The sequence below is a fragment of the Colossoma macropomum genome, unplaced genomic scaffold, assembly GCF_904425465.1.
Source record: "Colossoma macropomum unplaced genomic scaffold, Colossoma_macropomum, whole genome shotgun sequence".
NCBI classification, from domain to species: domain Eukaryota; kingdom Metazoa; phylum Chordata; class Actinopteri; order Characiformes; family Serrasalmidae; genus Colossoma; species Colossoma macropomum.
In genome coordinates, this window is record NW_023494795.1 from 21,916,230 (window position 1) to 21,934,525 (window position 18,296).

Genomic DNA, 18,296 nt, shown 5'->3' on the forward strand with positions numbered 1-18,296 from the left:
TGGTATACTGTGTTACACCTTTCTATGTTTAGAAAAGCATACTGTGACATCATTTATTACGATAAAGGTATATGCTGTTATATTGTCCAGCCCTATGTTTCATGAGATCATTTTGAGAGTGAGTGGAGCACAAGATAATGATGGTGTTCAAACGTTTTGATGTTAAGCGGACATGCAGTACATGGTAGACTAGGCTTTTTTAGAATATCATACTTGTACATGTTGATGCCTTTTCACTGTAGCCCTATTTGTTGTTTATTGTGTGTGCTTTTTTTAGTTAAATATTCCAGTCCTGGAAGGACGGAGTCCAGCGTGGTTTGGTCATTTCCCAACAAAACTGTAGTGCTCTATGTTTGCACTAGAACGAAGGTGACCCGGCCTGGAGTCCAGTTTAATGTCCCTGCGCTGTGAAAACTGCACTGGACTCTGTGGTTGAGGAAACATGGCTTAGAAGATTGGATAGAAATTGGATTGGATTTTTTTTATGCACAATACATTATTTATTCCTTGACATCTCACCTTAATTAAAATGTTGCATACCGCTTCTTTTCCTGTCTGCTGTCTGTCTGATTCTTTTGGAGTTTCATAAACGGCCTCTCTCAGCCAATCAGATGTCACGCGGTCACGTGCGCGCAGCCTCAGTGTTGTAAACAGAGGAGCTGTTACGGAACAGTCAGTGTGCAGCGCTTATATCATCTCTGATACACACACACACACAGAGAGTGGCTGGAGTTCAAACACACAACCCTGCCTTGCTTTAATAGCCCGTTTTTTTCAAATTATCCTACATTTCAGCAGTTTTACTTCAGAAAAGGTAAGAAATTAACTTGGCTAACTCTCGCTAGTCTCGCTAGTAACGTTATGCTTTGTAACCCAGAAACGTTAAAATGAGCGTAGCTCTGCATTTCTGCTCCTGTTTTTGTTTCTGCATTACATGAAACAAATTAGCGAATTAATTTCATGCAGTGTCACGTTTGTATACTTGCTAGAGGTAACACCTTTAGCCCTGTAAAACTGCTGCACACCGGTGGTTTGAAGGTGGCTTCATATTCGCCAGCTGCTTGTTCGAGGTTCAGCCGTTCCACCTTAACGGGTGTAGCAGTTAGATTCTCGCGTCAGCTTCGTCAGGTAGGTGCAGGTAGATGGATGCTAGCGTCGGATGTTCAGGTGTTCAGATACAGAACCTGACCTTCTCAGGTATCGCGCTGCAGGGCTGCCTTGTGCCTAAAAAAGCTAAAAATGTCATTAGCAGTTCAACTTTCAGAAACAGTTGCCCTTACATTCATGGTCATCCTGAACCAAGCAAACCTGTTCTTTGCACACTACTGGTTTGAGTTGGGGGCGTGTCAACAACAAAGCAACTGTAGCTGCTGATAGCTGTTGCTGGTTATATTTCAGTTATTTATCAGCTGCACATGAACCCTGCAGGCTAAAATCATCCACACACCACAAAACAAAAATAAGTATATGTTACTTCTAACTGGATGAAAAACATTAACATTATTCCTCTCATAAGCACATCTGCTTTTTACTGCATCATCTACTTATTATTTTGTTGCATTTATGCAATATAAACGGACTAAACACAACAAACTCAAACAGAAAAGCATTTCGAGCACGTATGTCTTGTTTGTGACCAAAACCACTTGGACTAGGTATTGGCAATATGGCAAAAATACTGTGTCACGGTACTTCAAGACATTTTCATGATACATGATATGCATCACGATATTTAGTTTTTCTGAGATTTAATAAATTGTAACAGACAAGATAGCCTGCCATGTATAAAAATACTATACTACTACTACTACCAACTAATAATAATAATACTAATACTAATAATAATAATGAACCTACAACTACAATTATTTTTATTTAATGTTTTACAAACATTAGTTTGTAATGTAAATTTGGATTTAGTGCTGCACTAAATCCAAATAAACAGGCCTAATTATGCTCACTGTGTAATGTAACAAGCAGGTGGTCAGTGCTCTTTAAGTACTGACAATATCCACGGTATGCCCAGAAAACCATATGTTGACATTTAATAAAATATCGCCATGTTGCCCACCCCTAACTTGAACACAGATCAAGTCACACTTACAGCCTCTGAAGTTGCAAGTTTTTTGGCAAATTTCATCTTGTGTACATAAAATTTTAGCTATTATTAGTTTATTATATAAACCCTGCTCATTAGGGTTAAATATATGTTCATCAAAAAGTAACAAAGCATAGTGGCTTTTAAAGGAAATTTCTTTACCAATTGTTCTTTTCAAGTGTAGAAAATGATCAACCCAAAAAGAGTAGGAAATTACACAGCACAGTTTGGTAATTTACCTGCTCTAACACACCTGATTACACTTAACTGTTAATTGCCAGGTTAAGTGGGTGTGTTTGAGCAGGGAAGCCTCCAAACTGTGCTGGACACCGGCCCTCCAGGACCGGAGTTGTGCACCCCTGGGGTAGACCATCAGGAACAGAGTCACATTCCCTCTTAAATCCAGTATTTGAACTGAAAATTTCAAATGTGCTGCAAAAGTTAGAGTAGGTAATAAAATCATGATTATCATCAACTAACTGGTCAGTCCACAGAACGGTTCCCTATGCCTTGCAGAGCACACTGCATATGGCTAAATATAAATGGCTTTCAATTGTATTTGTGACTTACAAAGTGCACTACATAGGAAGTAGGGAGCAATTTGAAATCTAGTCTGTTTGATTATCATGCAATAAAACATGACGTCTGGAAGAAGAGTCAGGCCATGTGAATGAGGGGCTGATCAGTAATGAGTTGAACCTTTACATGCTTAACAACAGTTATTTACAATCGATTATTTACTTCTGTACTCATGAGACCTGAAGGTGTGGCTGCAGTTCCAAAACAGAGTTGCAGGAAGCTGAAAGTGTGGGGTCTAAAAGTTGTGGTGCTGTGGCTCTGCAGTTGAATATTACTGCTGGTGGCAACCAAAATAGTTTGTTTGTGCTACTACATAGTTTGCTAGCTGGTGGTATTTTCTCTGTTGTGGTCATATAGATTGTGTTTTATTTATTATTTGTATATATTTTGCCTGACAGTTCGTTGGTGGACTGTCGTTGAGTCATTTGAGAAGATGCTGAAAACTCTGGGCAAGGTCATGTTTTCAACAGGACTGGAGAATCCAAAGTTCACTCCTCAAGACAGCAAGGTTGGTTACAGAGAGACTTGAGCCAGCCACACTAAATTATCTGCACAATCTCTAATACATTCTGACCTGTTTTTAGGTTGCATGTACTTAAATTAACTTTGTGTATGTGTTATGTTTCCTCCAGGGCCAGGACTACGAGGTCCGCACCTACCACCAAACAAACTGGGTCAGTACCACAGTGACTGGGGTGGAGCAAGAGCCTGCCTTAAACACTGGGTTTAACAGACTCTTCAAATATATCCAAGGAAATAACGAAAAGAGTAAGTTCTGCAGAATGATTGACGAGACATGGATGATACTTCCCTTCTAATTTGTGAATTTAAGTTACTTTAAGATGCACCCTTTGCTGACACAGTTGTTCAGTTGCTTGTTCACACAGTTTGTATAACATCCACTGTAAAAACATTGGCAATAGAAAGAAACGTCCTGCAGCAGCTGCACATTAGTACTATGCCCAATGCCAAGTGTCGGCTACGAGGGTATAAAGCCTCCCCAGTAATGGGCTGTGGAGCAATGGAACTGCGGGATGAGTTGGAGCTAATCATCAATCAGTGTCTGACCTTAATAATGATCTTGTAGCTGAATGAAATCAAATCCTCACAGCAATGTTCCAACATCTAGTGTAAAACCATTTCAGAAGAAACATTGGATGAGCAGGTGTCAATAAACCTTTTTGACATATAGTGTAGATGGAGAATACTTTCATTAAAACAAGTCTTTTTTTTTAAAAAGAGAATGTTATTCTGTGTCTACGTCTGTATCACATCACCTGCCTTATTTTCTCCAATATCCAAGTGATTAAACTGGCCAAGACAACAGGCTCTATAGCAGATGAGACAATGTTACCAGTTCAGTTTCTTTAGTCTGTTTGTCTAAATGCACACTTTTTTTACATGTGAATGTGCAGAGGAAAAAAGAATGTGGGTGAAATGCTCTCATGCAAAAGAGTTTTCTTGGTTTCTCCGGAGATAGAATGACAGTACAAAGAGCCACATATTTTAGACCATTTAGAACAAAATGAATGTATTCAGGCCATATATGATAAATTGCAAGCTCCCAAAAGCAAAAATAAATGACCTTAGCCATATACAATATATCAATTTTCAACCTCTTACTGACAAGGACTTTGGGCCAGAATGCATTCTCTCAGGGAAATGAGTTTTATTGTTTTAGTAGATCACAAGGTGGCAGTGCTGTGTTGCTAAAACAGCTCATTGTCCACTGGACAGTGTCCTGTGTAAGTCTGGTACTTGTTGGATTCAAATTGAAATAACATTGTTTTAATGAAAATTCAGAATACTAAAACTAAACTGAAATTAAATATGTTATGTATACCATGTCTTAATGCAGAAAACACTTTCTAATTGTGTGTATGTGTATTTTACTCTGTGTCAGAGGTTAAAGTGGAGATGACAGCGCCAGTGACTTTCTTGATTAACCCTGGAGAAGGTCCAGCTTGTGAGAGCTCCTTCACTGTGTCCTTCTACGTTCCTGAAGAGCACCAGGCTGACCCACCTAAGCCAAGCGCCCCTGAAATTTTTGTTGAGGACAGGAAAGAGTTGACTGTGTTTGTGAGGTATGCTCAGTTGGTGGTGAAGTCACTGTTGTTTCCCTGAAAACCTTTTTCTTTAGTTGGAGAAAACCAAAAGTGGTTATTCTGTAGCGTCGGTCCCTTTCGGCATCTTTATTTTTTGAGAGTATGTTAGTTATAATACATTTGTGTTTATTTGCTTGTTTTTTTGTGACAGGACCTATGGAGGTTTTGCCAATGCCCAGAATACTCATGACGAGCTTCTGAAACTGGTTGAGAGCTTGAAGAGGGATGGAATGGCCTTCAAGGAGGCTCCGTACTACCGTGTGGGCTATGATAGCCCCTTTAAGCTAGTCAATCGCAGGAATGAAGTATGGCTCATCAAACAGGAGGATGGAAAGGAGTAAGCTCAAAAAATGTTTACACCGTGTCATGAAAGAGGTCAAGGTTGTGGCTTAGCTTGGGAAGTGATCTTGTACTAATGATTTACATTCACAAGTGCCTGGAAAATTGGAAAATCATTTTTTAAATACTCATTTGCTGAGATTTTTAAATGCTTATTAATTACATTTAGTGAGTTCATTTACATTTAGCTATTTGTGAAATGTGGAGTGATGTCACAAATTTTTTTCCAAGTAATTTTTACCATCTTCATTGGTCCATTTACCATGGAATGTAAACAGCAGCAAGCAACTGCAGTAAGTTTTAATATGACCACATAAAATACTAAAACAAATAACGAAGAAGCTTTAGCTAATCTCAGATGCAGAGACACTGTAGGGTGTGACTGAACTTGCAGGGCACATGGATCTTTTTTTTTTCTTATTTCTGTTGATGCCATGTTGGTGAGCTTTGAAGGTGCTTTATTCGCATCACTGAATTGTTAAAGATTGCCTAGAACGGTCAGTGCTATTGTGCTGTTACTGCATCCACTTTTTATTGCACTTGCCTGTAATTCATTATATGACCAGTTTAATGTGAACACTAACACATTCCTATCATCTTGAAGTTTAAAGCCTTCAAGAAGAATCTGTTCTAAAGGGATTTCACGTACTTAATTTTGCTTCATAAGGAATGTATATACCAACTTAAATGTTTAACTAAAAAACTGATTCATGTTAGAAATGTCAAATTCTAATAAGTTAGTAGAATGTATGTTATTTTTCATTTATTAAATAATAAATACAGTTGTTTTCAAGCACTGGATGATATTTTTAAGGAGGTACAGTTAAAAAAAGCTAAGTCCTTGTGATTGTGGAGATGACCTCAGCAGCTGGGAAGTCCTCACTGACCCATGTGCAACACAGACACGCACAGAGGCTGTGCACCGTCATCACGTTTATTTTCGAGGTAACTGTTGCCTGAATATCATGTTCACATACTCAGCACAAAGGAAGAGGACTATGTATAGAGGGGCAACTTGCTCGTTCTGTGTGCTGATGCTGAGTCAAAAAAACAAACAAGGATCCATTACTGGACAGTACTGAACAGTCATAACAATAGGCAGATCATGTATGTCAGGCTAATTCTTATGAACTTTGAAGTTTTTGTTCACTCTTTTTTATGGTGTTTTGTAAGACTGAGTGTATTCCACAATGCAGGTAGATAACTTAAGTCCACTGTCATGACTGTCCAAAAACATGAGAGTTGCGTCAAATTCCTGTTTGACAGTCCTCACTTTCGGCCTAAGTTATCTAGAAATTTATCTGAGAAATCCTTTTTTGTGGAATGCTCCCCTAGTCCTGAACCTGTTTTACAATTGCAAGATAATGAAGGCCTCCAGAAGTCTTTGACTCCAGACCTTGAATCCAATTTCCAGTTGTGAATTTTGATTACTGGTAGGTTTGACACCAGGTGGCCAATCAGTTATGTCAGAAGTTCAACTACCATTGAGTACAGAACTCGACTGAAACTGAATTTAAGTTCTGGAATAGAAAACCTCTGCCTTGTTGCTGCTGTACATCACCAATGTTCAGCTACTGGGCTATAAAGAGTAAATGGAGACCCCAAATCGGTCCCACATCTGAAGGCTTAGTAATCCCAAAGCCTGACATTGTCCTGAAGACACTTCCAGGGTAGGTGATGACCAAGGTGAGCATGGGGGTGGACAAGAAGGAGCAGTTGAGCAATGACCTCGCGGAGGCCTTTATAAATGACGAACGGTCATGGGTGCCATGGTGACGCCGTTAATGAGATTGTGGTCGAACGACTGGCTGACAGGTGGCAGTGAATCAAAGACAGAGACAGGACAGATGGGACATTTTTTAAATAACACCATGTTTTATTACAGAGACGTACACAAGAGGGTTAGCAGCCGTCTTCCTTTTCATCAACATCCAGATCATTTATCTCACTCTGTCTCTCCTGTATCCATGATTTTGATTTCTCGTTCTAGAGCTACCAACAGAATGAGAATGAGACTTCATAAGCTCCCTGTTACAGGCCTGAAGCCTCAGCCAGACTCTGACTGATCATGATTCATGAAACGTAATGTAATGCAACCTTCCCCCTTTAATCCAAAATAAACCGAGTCATAGATCTCCCTCTAAAATCCCCCCAGCTATATCAAATCACATTCTGGCTATTCTAAAATAAATACTCTACAAAAGGAGCCACGGCCCTTCAACTGGGGCTTCTAGAATGTACAAATTCTTTGAAAATAAGTTCAGATGTTACTTCTTAATAAATTGTGTATTTATGTACATAGAAAACAATACAAAACTGCACAAGAAGGTACAGAAAAGAGGAGTTAGTAATTAAGCCTCAGTTAAGTAAAAGCTAGTCTTCACCAAACCATTAAAGGAGAACCACTCAAATAAATGCCATCACCAATCCAGAATCCCTACAGCAGGCTACATTTATGTTTAACTCTTTGGTTACCCAAACCATTACAAAGAAAACAGGTCTGTTATTCATTTCAAGTAAGTTTTCTCTTTTTTTGTAACAAAAAAAATCACTCTTCATTTGTGAAATGAGTTACAACCAACACAGGCATAAAATGTTTTTCATTTTAAATGATCAAACAGAGACAAATAAACAGAGACACATGTATACAGTGCAAACCAACACACTAAAACTCAAACATAAAAGGATATTCTGAAGCTTGTCATTGAGCCAGCGTCTCAGTTGTGCCACTTCAACAGTCCTTCTGTCCATGTTCCAGTCATTATCTCCTGTCTGAATTCTCCACCACTCTCACTGTACCGGTGAGCATTCCAGTATTAAGGGTGAACAGAAAGAGAAAGAACTCTGTTTATGGTGTATCTGCAGTTCATTGATGTGTTTTTAGAACTGAGAAGCAGAGGGCAATCCCAGCCCAAACGAAAATTGCGTCAGCAAAACTGTAAAGGATGTAAATAAGCTGCAGTCTCAAAAGTCCCTTTAGGCGTTCCACAAAGCCAACCCCATCCATCCACTAGTACACCACTGCAGCCAACATGAGTCACTTAGCAATTCCTTCATCTCTTGCTCACACATGCTGCTCGTAATCAATCCTTATCAAACCACCTTCCTAGTCTGCTTTTCTGTAGTTATTCCTGAAGTCCATTGCACTGGAAAAGGAAGATAACCCAAGCAAAACAAACAGAACAAACAGAAGTAAAATGTCTAAGCTTTGGGGGAGATGAGTGTAGTACTGTAAATGCACACTAATCTCTCACGAACAACAATAATAACATAAATAGTTAAAATGGGGTGACAGTTTTTTGTTTTGTTTACAAAGAGCTGCAACAGAAATGGTATTCATTCACTTCAGACAAAGCATTGATCAGTCTGAAGGAGGCACCTCGTGGCCCGACCTCTCTCTTCTCCCCTCCAAGCAGACTGGTCCAGCACTGTCTGCAGGCTGATGTAAGGGGGGGACACAGATTACTGGGTCTGCAGTGTTCCCTCCTTATGCCATGGACCAGTCTCTGCTACTGTGAAGAGGTTCATTCATTCCCTAGTTTGGGAAACTCTTTTGAACTCTTAACTCAGCTATTCCCAATCCTGGTCCTAGAGTGCCCCTGCCCTACACATCTGTCTGAAGAGCTTGTAAGCAGTTGGATCAGGTATGTTAGAGCAGGGGGTATACCAAAAATACGCATGGCAGGAACACTTCAGGACTAGGTTTGGGAACGGCTGGCTTAACTGCTCTCCTCTTCACATAAAGTGCCATTAGAGTCCTGAGGGACTGCTTGGGGGGCGGGTGTTACAGGAGAATCAGGGCATGATTCGTCCCAGCCCTCTCCACTTTCGGCCAGTTCGCCCTCCCTTTCACAGATGACGGTCATGGGGCTGCTGAGGATGCGGCTGCGGGCGTTGTACTTGCTGCTGGCAGCAGAGGGCGGCGTGCGTGATCGCCCATATTTCGGCCCCACCAGAGATGAAGGGGATGTTGGTGAGGAACCCAAAGAGTACCGTGGTATCATCCCCTCGCTACGTGCCCAGTCCTCTGGTGCCCTCTTGCTGCGGCTTGGAGAAGCACAGGGACTGTCCGGACTAATGGGCAACATGGGGTCTAATGAGGAGTCAAGTGATCGCGCCCTCTGGAAGCGTGGGTCTGTGCTGCGCAGCATCTCTGCAGCTGACATGCGGAAGCTGGTCTCTGAGCGGCTGCCTTTCTTCAGCAGCAGTGCTTTGAAGGTGTCGCTGCTGGTGGCTGACTTGCGGAGGCTGCGCTGTATGGAACTTGTCTGCCGGGGCAGGGAGGAGCCCAGTGTAGGACATGTCCCGGTGGGGGTGACTGGAGGGGACGAGGGGTGACCTCGGGAGCGGTCATCTTCTGACTCTCGTCGTCCTAGGACCTTCCGCTTGGACCTGGAGAGGGAAAGAGCAGGAGAGAGAGAGAGGCAGTGTTAGGAATGCACAGTAGTAAGATGCATAAACAGAATCTAGGGATGTCCCAATCAACTCTGGAAGATTAAGTTTTTGTGCTGATCTGAGCCTATTTTAAGGGATCCATCTGTATTAATAAGCCCAATTAAACTTTCAACTTGCTGGATTGAAGTGTTATCTGAATTTAACAAGTGGTTTAAATGTCTGTAATACAGAGATATTTTAAAGTGGAAAATGAAGTGGAAAACAGCCCAACCGCTACTATATCTGCATAATATCTGCAATGCCAGTTTTTCAACAGGTACAGCTAGCCACGTTCTATCAAAACATGGTTAAATGTGTTCATGTTTAAGGCAACCTAAAAGTGGTCCAAAAGAACAACTGAATATATCAGTTCAGAGTATCAAACAATGTACATGAAGTGCATAAAAATAAGTGATTTTACTGTAGCATTTTAAAGTAATTGGCAGTCATTTATAAACTTTTAAAGTTTTACAAACTCTGATGTATCTGAAGTGGGCACTGTGGAATTGTATTAGGAAAGTACAAATGTCAGATTGGACTCAGTATTGGCAGATACCCAATATTAAAGGACTCAGACTGGGAACGGGGCAAGAAAACTTTATCGGGACATCCCTAACTGAAACGTACATCACTCAGAGGCAGCTGGAAAGCAAAATAGCATCTGTTTTTAAAAAGAAAATGGAATGTTTTAAATGCAAACTGTAATTAAGAGGCAGCATTGTGTCCTCTTTTAACCTTTTAGGTTAGGCATGTATTAGTTCTGTAGTAGGAAGCATAAAGGGCCATGGGTGTCTGTACTGACCAAACTGACTGCAAAACTAATCCTACTTCAAGCTCTTCTCCCCTCAAGTAGAACAAACTGAAATAGGGTTCATTCTGTGATTAATTTTTCACCAATGAGCTTCCACCCTCCATCGATTCCTGTCCCATTTTCTCATTAAATCAGCAGAGCCTCTAGCAGGCAAGTTTACACTGCAAGAAGTATCGGAAAAGCTGGAATAACTTGTGTAGGATATTGATGGCAGGTGGTGCATGGGCTACACTCAAGTCTTTTATTCAAATGCAGTCTCTTAGAAGCCAACAAAGATGAAAACTGCACATGTTGCGGTTTTGAGGGAGGCTACTAATGCAAGCAGGGGGACAGTGGAATTAATCAGCAAAGCAAACTGGAGGAAAAAGTGCCCAAAAAGCATTTTAAATATAAGCAGCATTTATTCTCTTGACCAGTGCCACTGCACGTCTGTGCACACTGGCCAATAGGTTCGGGGAGAAATCGCATTCGTTAGTGTTGCGCCATTGCTGCAGATTATTGAAGTGGGGATTAGCGGGAGGAATAAAAGCAGAAATTTATCCCAGGGCTGAGGGATTACGGGGCTAATCCCATCGCAGCGTCACCACGAGAAGGGAAACACCAATGGCCAATTACTTGCCAGAGCGCACCTCACGTGCTGGGGGGCGTTCATGCTCAGCCAGTCCAGACTGAACAATGGAGCAGAGAGAAGTGAAGGTGGCCAGAGGAAAATGGAGGGAGAGAGAGTGAAAGACATGAAAGATCTTAATATAGAGGAGCCTATATTTCTGGATGTGTCATGAAACATGGTTTCAGAACAATGTACCACAGAAGAACATCAAAACTACACTGAGCCAAAAGCAAGCAAGATGAGGGGGCATGGGGGTCAAGGAAAAGCACATGACCAGAGTTCAAGTATTCACTGCCTTCACTCTTCATTTAAACGCATCAGGTCTTAAACTTAGCCTGAAAACTCTCATATTAGCAGTGCTAGCTAAAACCACACAGTTAACGAAGAGTTAAAAACTGTAGCTGTCTTCTGATGGTTACCTGTTTTATGTTGGAAATTGACAAAACAGAAAGCATTTCACCTTTGTGAAATCCTTTGTTCAAATTAAAATAAACAAAATTTCAAATTTGCTTCATAATTGACGGGTAAAATCATTCAAAGTGGTGTGATGTGAAATGTGCAGAAGTTTCTAAAAATCCAAATTTCCCTTGAACATTTGCTTTAACCGCAGCTGTGCTCAGTGAACATACTTGCATGGACACACAAATACTATAGCAGAGAAAATAAAAGCCTCTTGAATGAAATACTCTTGACATACTGGAAAAAGCCCTCAATACTGCACGTGACTATAGCACTCAAATAGGGCAAGTGTGCACAGTTCTGTAGCGCATGAGTGGATTTACAAAGCTGAAATGGATTCAGGTGTGCAAATATATGCATCTGTGATTGTGTGAGCACATCTGCACACACACTAAACACAAACTGCTTATGCACAGAATGCAGCTGTGGTACCATTTAGAAGTATGTAACTCCGTAGTCTGTGGTATCAAGGGCAGGGGTGTTGCACACCTGAATAATGAATGACTGAAAGAGCGAATGTGCTTTTCCTACACTAACTCAGACTGACTGTGCATGAACATCCACTACAACAACCCAGCAGCCCAGAGCACCTCTCCATCTGACAGACACAGACCAGAAAAGCCTTCCAACCCCAGTCTACTTCAGCTTTGATGGATGGATCTGGCGGCAGAAAAGACAGCCTGCTTTAACCTTTAGAAGTCACAGTTACTGCCAGCGATGCTCATACCTCATCATTGGAACAGTTTAAGCAAAATGAATCAATTGCTCCAATCTGATTTGAAGTTTTGCTGGTCACATGACTTCACATAGGCTAAGGTATAAGGAATGTAAGGTGACAGCTCGGATCAAAAATATTTTCAGTTTCACTTTTTGACATTACATTATGATGTCTGTGCATATAATTGAATTCTTCAAACGTTTGTTATGTTTTATTGTTTGTATAATTTCCATCTGTTCACTGTTAATTACACACAAGAATAAGACACATGTAATCAGTATTACTGTATCCAGAAGCTGCAGAGGTGCAAGTCATTCTGAGTGGAACAAGATGAAACTAGTATGCGATGACATAGAACTGAACTTCTGCATCAATCACATCAGTTGCAAAGGAACTAAAACACTGAAATTGTCCTGCTTGTTTCTACCATCACTAGATATCAGCAATGCAAAACCATGGTGTAGTTTGATAAAAGTGCAGATTCTAGACTTTTAATCAATACCACACTTGTGTTCATAAGCTGGAGATATTTTCTGATGTTTGGTAATTGGTGGAAAGCTACTGCTGTGTGTTATCCCTAACTTTTTTGCCATGTTTTGGTCATTTCTTTACCTAAAAACAGAAAAAAATGCTGACTTGAACCTGTCAATACAGAATACAAATGTAATTGATTACATAACAATGTAATTACAGAATCACAATTACATTTAAATAGTATAGCAAAACAACAACTACAGACTTCTAAGGGTTCAAGTTATGAAAGATGGGCAAGGATTCTTCAGGATCAGGATGGAGGGGTAGAGCTGAATAAAACGCAAGCGAGTGTGAGTAGCAACAGGAGGAAAAGTACCTGTGAATGGCAGCGAAGAGGTCCTCGGTGGTTCGGGGTCTTGTGGGTGTCACCATGTCCTCAAAAACTTCACCGTTGATGGGAGCCGGCGAGGAATCTGCCCCACTGGACTCAAACACCTCACCTGAGGGGCACATGACGCTGCGTTACCTTCTCACAGTCATCTCCACAACAGTGCGAAAACTACAGCTATATTTGTAAAGCGTGCCCAGAGCTCTGATATACTGTTCTTCTTAATGGAAAAAACCAACAACCACCCACACAATATTACACCTACAAACACTGTATACATTGCATGCATCCCAGAAATGACACAGAACTAGTCCAACACAAAAACATGTACAATGGGTTAGAGATAAACAGACCTTGCATACCGAAGTATGCAAGTAAGTACTGAAGACACTGTAATCTGCATGGCGAAGGTGAGAAAACTCATCCAACACAGATGTAACCCCTACACATGACGGAATAAGCAAAGTGTGAAACATTAGCCACAAACCCTAATAAATTTCAGAAAAGAACACTTTAACCACTGTTGGGCAAATCTGCTATCTCAGAGTGAGAAACGCATTCTAACGCAGCCACCTCACGCAGTCCTTGACATAAGCAAGGACAAACATGTAATTCTGTACAGAGCCCTGACATCCAATGCCTATGGAGACAGCCAAAACCTCTGTTTTCTCTTACATGATCATAGATGAATCCACATCTCCATCAGAGTTAAGGTGCTCTGCTTTGCTCCTGTCTTCCCTCTTTCCTCTCGTCATCTGCACTTGCCCGAGACGATGCGGGCAAGCTCGCGCTACACACTCACTTTACTCCCCCTCCCTCCTCTACTCAGGGCCAGCCCCGCACCCCTCCCCTTCACTCTAAAGCGACCATCCCATGAGGAGGCTGCCCCATCCTAGCCTCACTATGACGAAAGAGAGATAGATAGATAGATAGAGAGAGAGAGAGCGAGAAAGAGAGTGTGAGAGAGAGAGGAAGATAAGTAAGACAATAGTGACAGGAAAGGAGGAAAACAGACTGACAGGGAGCGCAAAATGGGATAATAAAACATGAGAAAAACCATTTGAAACAGACAAAACAGGACTGAATGAAAATGCTGTCAAGAGAATTAGAGTGCAAAGGGAAAAGGAGGGATAAAGAGAGGGATCAACAGTAAGATAGGAGAGACAGTAGGACAGTAAAGAAGGACAACAGAATCAAGAGGAGGACAGATGGCGAGAGGGGAGGGTGGCTGGATGTAGGGAGTGAGTGAGTTGGAGAAAAACAGGAGAAGCAGGACAGGAGGCACAGAAAGAATTAATCCAAATGGCTGCTGCAGCGGTATTCCATTCTAAACCCTGATACTGGGGGAGGAGGTAGGAACAGGCTGGGACCTCAGCTTCAGTTCACCAAAAGGGGAACAGAAACCCACTGCACTGACTATGACAATCCCTAGAGAGGTCCAATCTTAAGTATATTTAATATACAGTATAATCAGTGATGGTTCATGGGTCCTTCAAACTGACTAACCATTACGCAATACAATTAACCTCAAGCAAATGCCTAAGCTTGACTGTTCTCATATAAAGTTTTACTCATGCATTTTTTCCCATATTCTTAATCAAAAGTTAGAGAGCACATTTGTCATTCTCTACTGTTTCCAGCGTTTAAAAAAAGACCTAAGTAATGAAAAATGTATGATTTTCTGTCACCCACTTCAACAAATGACCCTCAACTCTTGAGAGCAAAATTAGAAGAACTGACTCACCATTTTCATCATCTTTGGAGCTGATAGATCCTGTAGTGCTGCTCACTCCATCTTCATCCTCTCCACCGTCTTCTTCTACTTCTCCGTCTGAAATGCCCTTCGTCTCATCAACAGCTGCTTCCTCGACGACTTTAGTCTGGGTGGTTTCCTCAGCCTGACTATCAGTTAGAGGTGTGCTACTTCCAAATTCGCTCACCTCAGTAGGAGATATGGAACTCTCTGTGTTGGTTGTGTCATTTTCTCTCTCCTGCTCGTCAGGGGATTCTTGACCATTTTTTGTGATATCACAAATAGCCACCTCACTCTGAAGGTTTGAGAAATCAGAAGTATCTTCCCCATTGGCTAGTACCTGTTTTTCCTCTGCAGCAGATTCAGGTGCTGAGGGAGAGACAACAGGTGAAAATCTGGGCTTCTTGGAGACCGCAGGTGGTTTTTTCTTAGGTGTAGTGTTTTGTGGTGACTCAGCAGATGTTGGCAGGCCCCTCTGTGACCCATCTACTTCAGCATCAGCTGAAACTGGGGCATGGCCTATAGAGTCCCTTGAGCACTGAGTCTGATCAGAGTGCATTTCTTCCCCAGATTCTGCATTATAGAGTGGTATCTCAGCAGAGTTGTTGTCGATGGGGAGTTTCTTCTCTGGAGATGAAGTACTGAACAGTCCATTCATTTCAGGAGCAGCACAAGAAGCAAGAGACAAAACTGTTGGATGCTCTTGTTTTTTAAACTTCACTGGAATCCAAGTCTTACTGGCCATCTGGCCAGTCTCTGTTTCCTGAGATTTGGAACTATCTGCTTTACCGTTCTCTGGCAGTTTGACTGACCGGAGCTGCACGCTCTGGAGGGCAAATGGGGTGATCAGTGGCACTGCAGGCTTGCCAGACTTCTCAGAGTTAGTGGCAGCTGATCTTCTCTCAGTGTTCACTGGCTTGAGGCCATCTTTTATTCCCTTTAAGCTTGCAGATGAAGGTAACACTGGTGTCATGGTTGGCATGGAAGATGTGTGTGGAGCATGAGCACCGACAGCGGGAGGAAACGGGGGAGGTGGTGGGGGAGGAGGTGGATGAAGAGTAGGGCTAAAAGAACCATTATGCGACATGCTGTGGCCATTCAACATCTCCGGAGGAGGAGGAGGTGGAAACTCTGGAGAGGAATTCAAGGAAGGTGGGCTTACAGAAGCTTCCTGCTGTGGGGTAGAGGGCAAAGCAGGAGCAGTTGCAGGTGAGAAGTCCTGGCTTGTAGAGCACACAGGACTGGAGGGTGGAAGAGATGGAGGGAAAAGTGGGGGGCTGAGGGGTGAGAGGGACACTGAGGAAGGAGGCAGAGGTGGAGGTGGAGGAGGAATGTTATTCTTAATAGAATCCGAAGTGTTAGAAGATAGCGATGTGGATGAAGAGGAGATAGACACAGAGGACAGCAAAGATGACTTCCTTTCAGGCACACGTGGCTTTGGCTTGCAGCCTGAGGGTGACATGGACCTCATGAAGGAAGGAACAGGAGTACCAGCTGTTGGAGTGTTGGACTGGCTTGAATATCCGCTTGATGGAGAGGTCAAACGATGCACCCTGTCCGGCGAGGAGGTGTTTACCTGAGGCTTCACTGACACATCGCCCTGGGCAGGAGGAAGGGTGGTCTGGGTACCACTGTGGAGACCCTGTCCATCTGCCATCCCGCCTGACTGCCCACCACTAGACATCGAGTTAGTACGAGGAGGTGACTGTATCTGATCACTGTGTGGACGAGGGTAATCCATATAATAGCCCCAAGACTCTGCGTAGTCAGAGCGCAGGCTGCTAGTGTCGCTGTGTGATGGTGTGACATGACAGATGGAATAAACATTAGCTACACCAACAGCAGACACCCCACTGCTTCCGGCACTTATGCTACTCTGGCTTCTAGGACGCAGCATCCATGGGTCCTCATAGTCACTGCAAGGGCTATGAGATGGTGAGGAGGAGGATCCTTTCCCTTTAAGCCCATTTTGAAGAGACTGCTGTAATGTAGCGATCAAAGACTCATTAAGAACTGATCCACTGCTAGTTTCTGCTATACCTTTGGCACCACTGAGGCTCTTAGGCTTTCGGCGCAATGAGTCTGTGCGTGCTGGTGGTAGAGGTGGCTTCTTAGACTTGCGAAGCGAGATGGAGCGAGACAGTGATCGGTCGCTGTACAAGCTGGTGTGGTCTTCTGGGTGGCCTATGCACTCATACATACTATGCCTTGTTGCCCTGCCCACAATGCTATGGCTTTTTGACCTGAGGCCTGAGTCCAGGTGCATTGAAGTGTAGTAGCCATCATTGTCCATGGAGTAAAGTGAACTGGAATCTGTGCCTTTAGAGGAGTGCTCCAGGCTGTTGTAGAGATGATTGATAGGGGTGGAGCAGCTGGAGGTGAGCATCCTTCTGGGCAGCACATTCTCTGGGGTGTCATAAATCCACTGCTCATCCGAAGATACTGTTCCTGCAGCAATCGTACTATGACTATGCAAGCTGCTGTCTGACTGGCCGGTTTCCTGCACGTCTGCCTCTGCTATATCGGTACTTGTTGCCATACTGGTGGAGCTTTCTCCATTGACAGTTGAGGCTATGCTGAGAGGCCTTAAATGCAATTTCTGCCCTGGACTTGATGTAGTGTGAAGGGCAATGACCTCAGCAGAACATGACAATGTGGCATTGGGGATGAGTGACGTTGAGTAGGCCGCATGAGGAGAAACCACACAGGCAGGACCAGTGACAGTCCCCCACTCGCCATGTGTGCTCCTCACCTCCTGAGACTTTGGGCGGGTTGCAGTACTTGTCCTAGGGGCATTCCTCATGTGAACTACAGTCTCATCAACCTGGAGTTTTCCAATCTGGCGAGGAGCTGTTGGAGTGCTGTCGTCCGGCCTGCATGGAGTGCTGCTGTACAGGGGCTCTGCGTTCAGAGAGACTCGTGCTCCCCGGGGCAAGCTGTGGAAACGCTGGGCATCACTATTGAAGCGAGGAGGTATGACATGCGTGGGTGATCCAGGGGTGTGTCCATCGGAAACTGTAGATATATTGGTCGCAGATGTCGAGATGCCAGCCATCTGAGCAGCAATCCCTTGGCCCCTCTGAGCCCGGATCCTCCTTACGGATGGTGGGACAATTTTTACCTCCTCAGTCTGGCAGCCAGAATCTCTTGTCTCGGAGCGCCTGAGCGTGGAACTCACACTGCCAGAACGTCCCAGTGTTGAATACTGTCCAGGGATAAACATGGACTGTGGTCGAAGCCCCCCTTCTCGTCCTTTAGCTGCTGCAGAGAGAAAAGATGATGAGAGACAATCATGAGCATTGCTACAGCTGCTCTCTTTGGCCCCTCCCTCTCCTTTGCTCCTTCCTGACATTAGCTGTCAATCAGATTGAAACCTGTCTATTGGGAATGCTAATTAATTTGATTAGCTACAGCCACATCTGACGTGTTAATAACTTTTAGAAACTTTGATTAGAGCTGAGAGCCTGGAGCCTGACTGCCTAACCGTTAGACCGCCTGTGTGAATGTACATTTGCCTCTGGAGGATGG

General features: G+C 43.1%; 2 protein-coding genes across 8 annotated transcripts in view; one reads left to right on the forward strand and one right to left on the reverse strand.

Moving 5' to 3' along the window:
- Positions 1 to 638: 638 nt before the first annotated feature.
- On the forward strand, positions 639 to 5,914 carry hebp2 (heme binding protein 2). Its single transcript, XM_036581863.1, has 5 exons — positions 639 to 814; positions 3,076 to 3,185; positions 3,310 to 3,445; positions 4,581 to 4,761; positions 4,934 to 5,914. The coding sequence occupies exons 2-5, from the start codon at positions 3,111 to 3,113 to the stop codon at positions 5,121 to 5,123; spliced, it is 582 nt and encodes a 193-aa protein (XP_036437756.1). The 5' UTR covers positions 639 to 814; positions 3,076 to 3,110; the 3' UTR covers positions 5,124 to 5,914.
- Positions 5,915 to 6,974: 1,060 nt separating this feature from the next.
- The window catches only part of LOC118815614 (NHS-like protein 1), a 147,838-nt gene continuing 136,516 nt past the window's right edge, over positions 6,975 to 18,296 (reverse strand). For 6 of the 7 annotated variants that reach the window (XM_036581857.1, XM_036581856.1, XM_036581861.1 and 3 more), the window contains 3 exons: positions 14,760 to 18,029; positions 13,004 to 13,127; positions 6,975 to 9,513 (listed from right to left, as the gene is read on the reverse strand). In XM_036581857.1, the coding sequence (XP_036437750.1) occupies positions 8,841 to 9,513; positions 13,004 to 13,127; positions 14,760 to 18,029 (4,067 nt within the window). In that variant the 3' untranslated portion in view covers positions 6,975 to 8,840. The remainder of the gene's footprint in view (positions 9,514 to 13,003; positions 13,128 to 14,759; positions 18,030 to 18,296) is intronic. The other variant, XM_036581859.1, reaches the window with a different exon arrangement.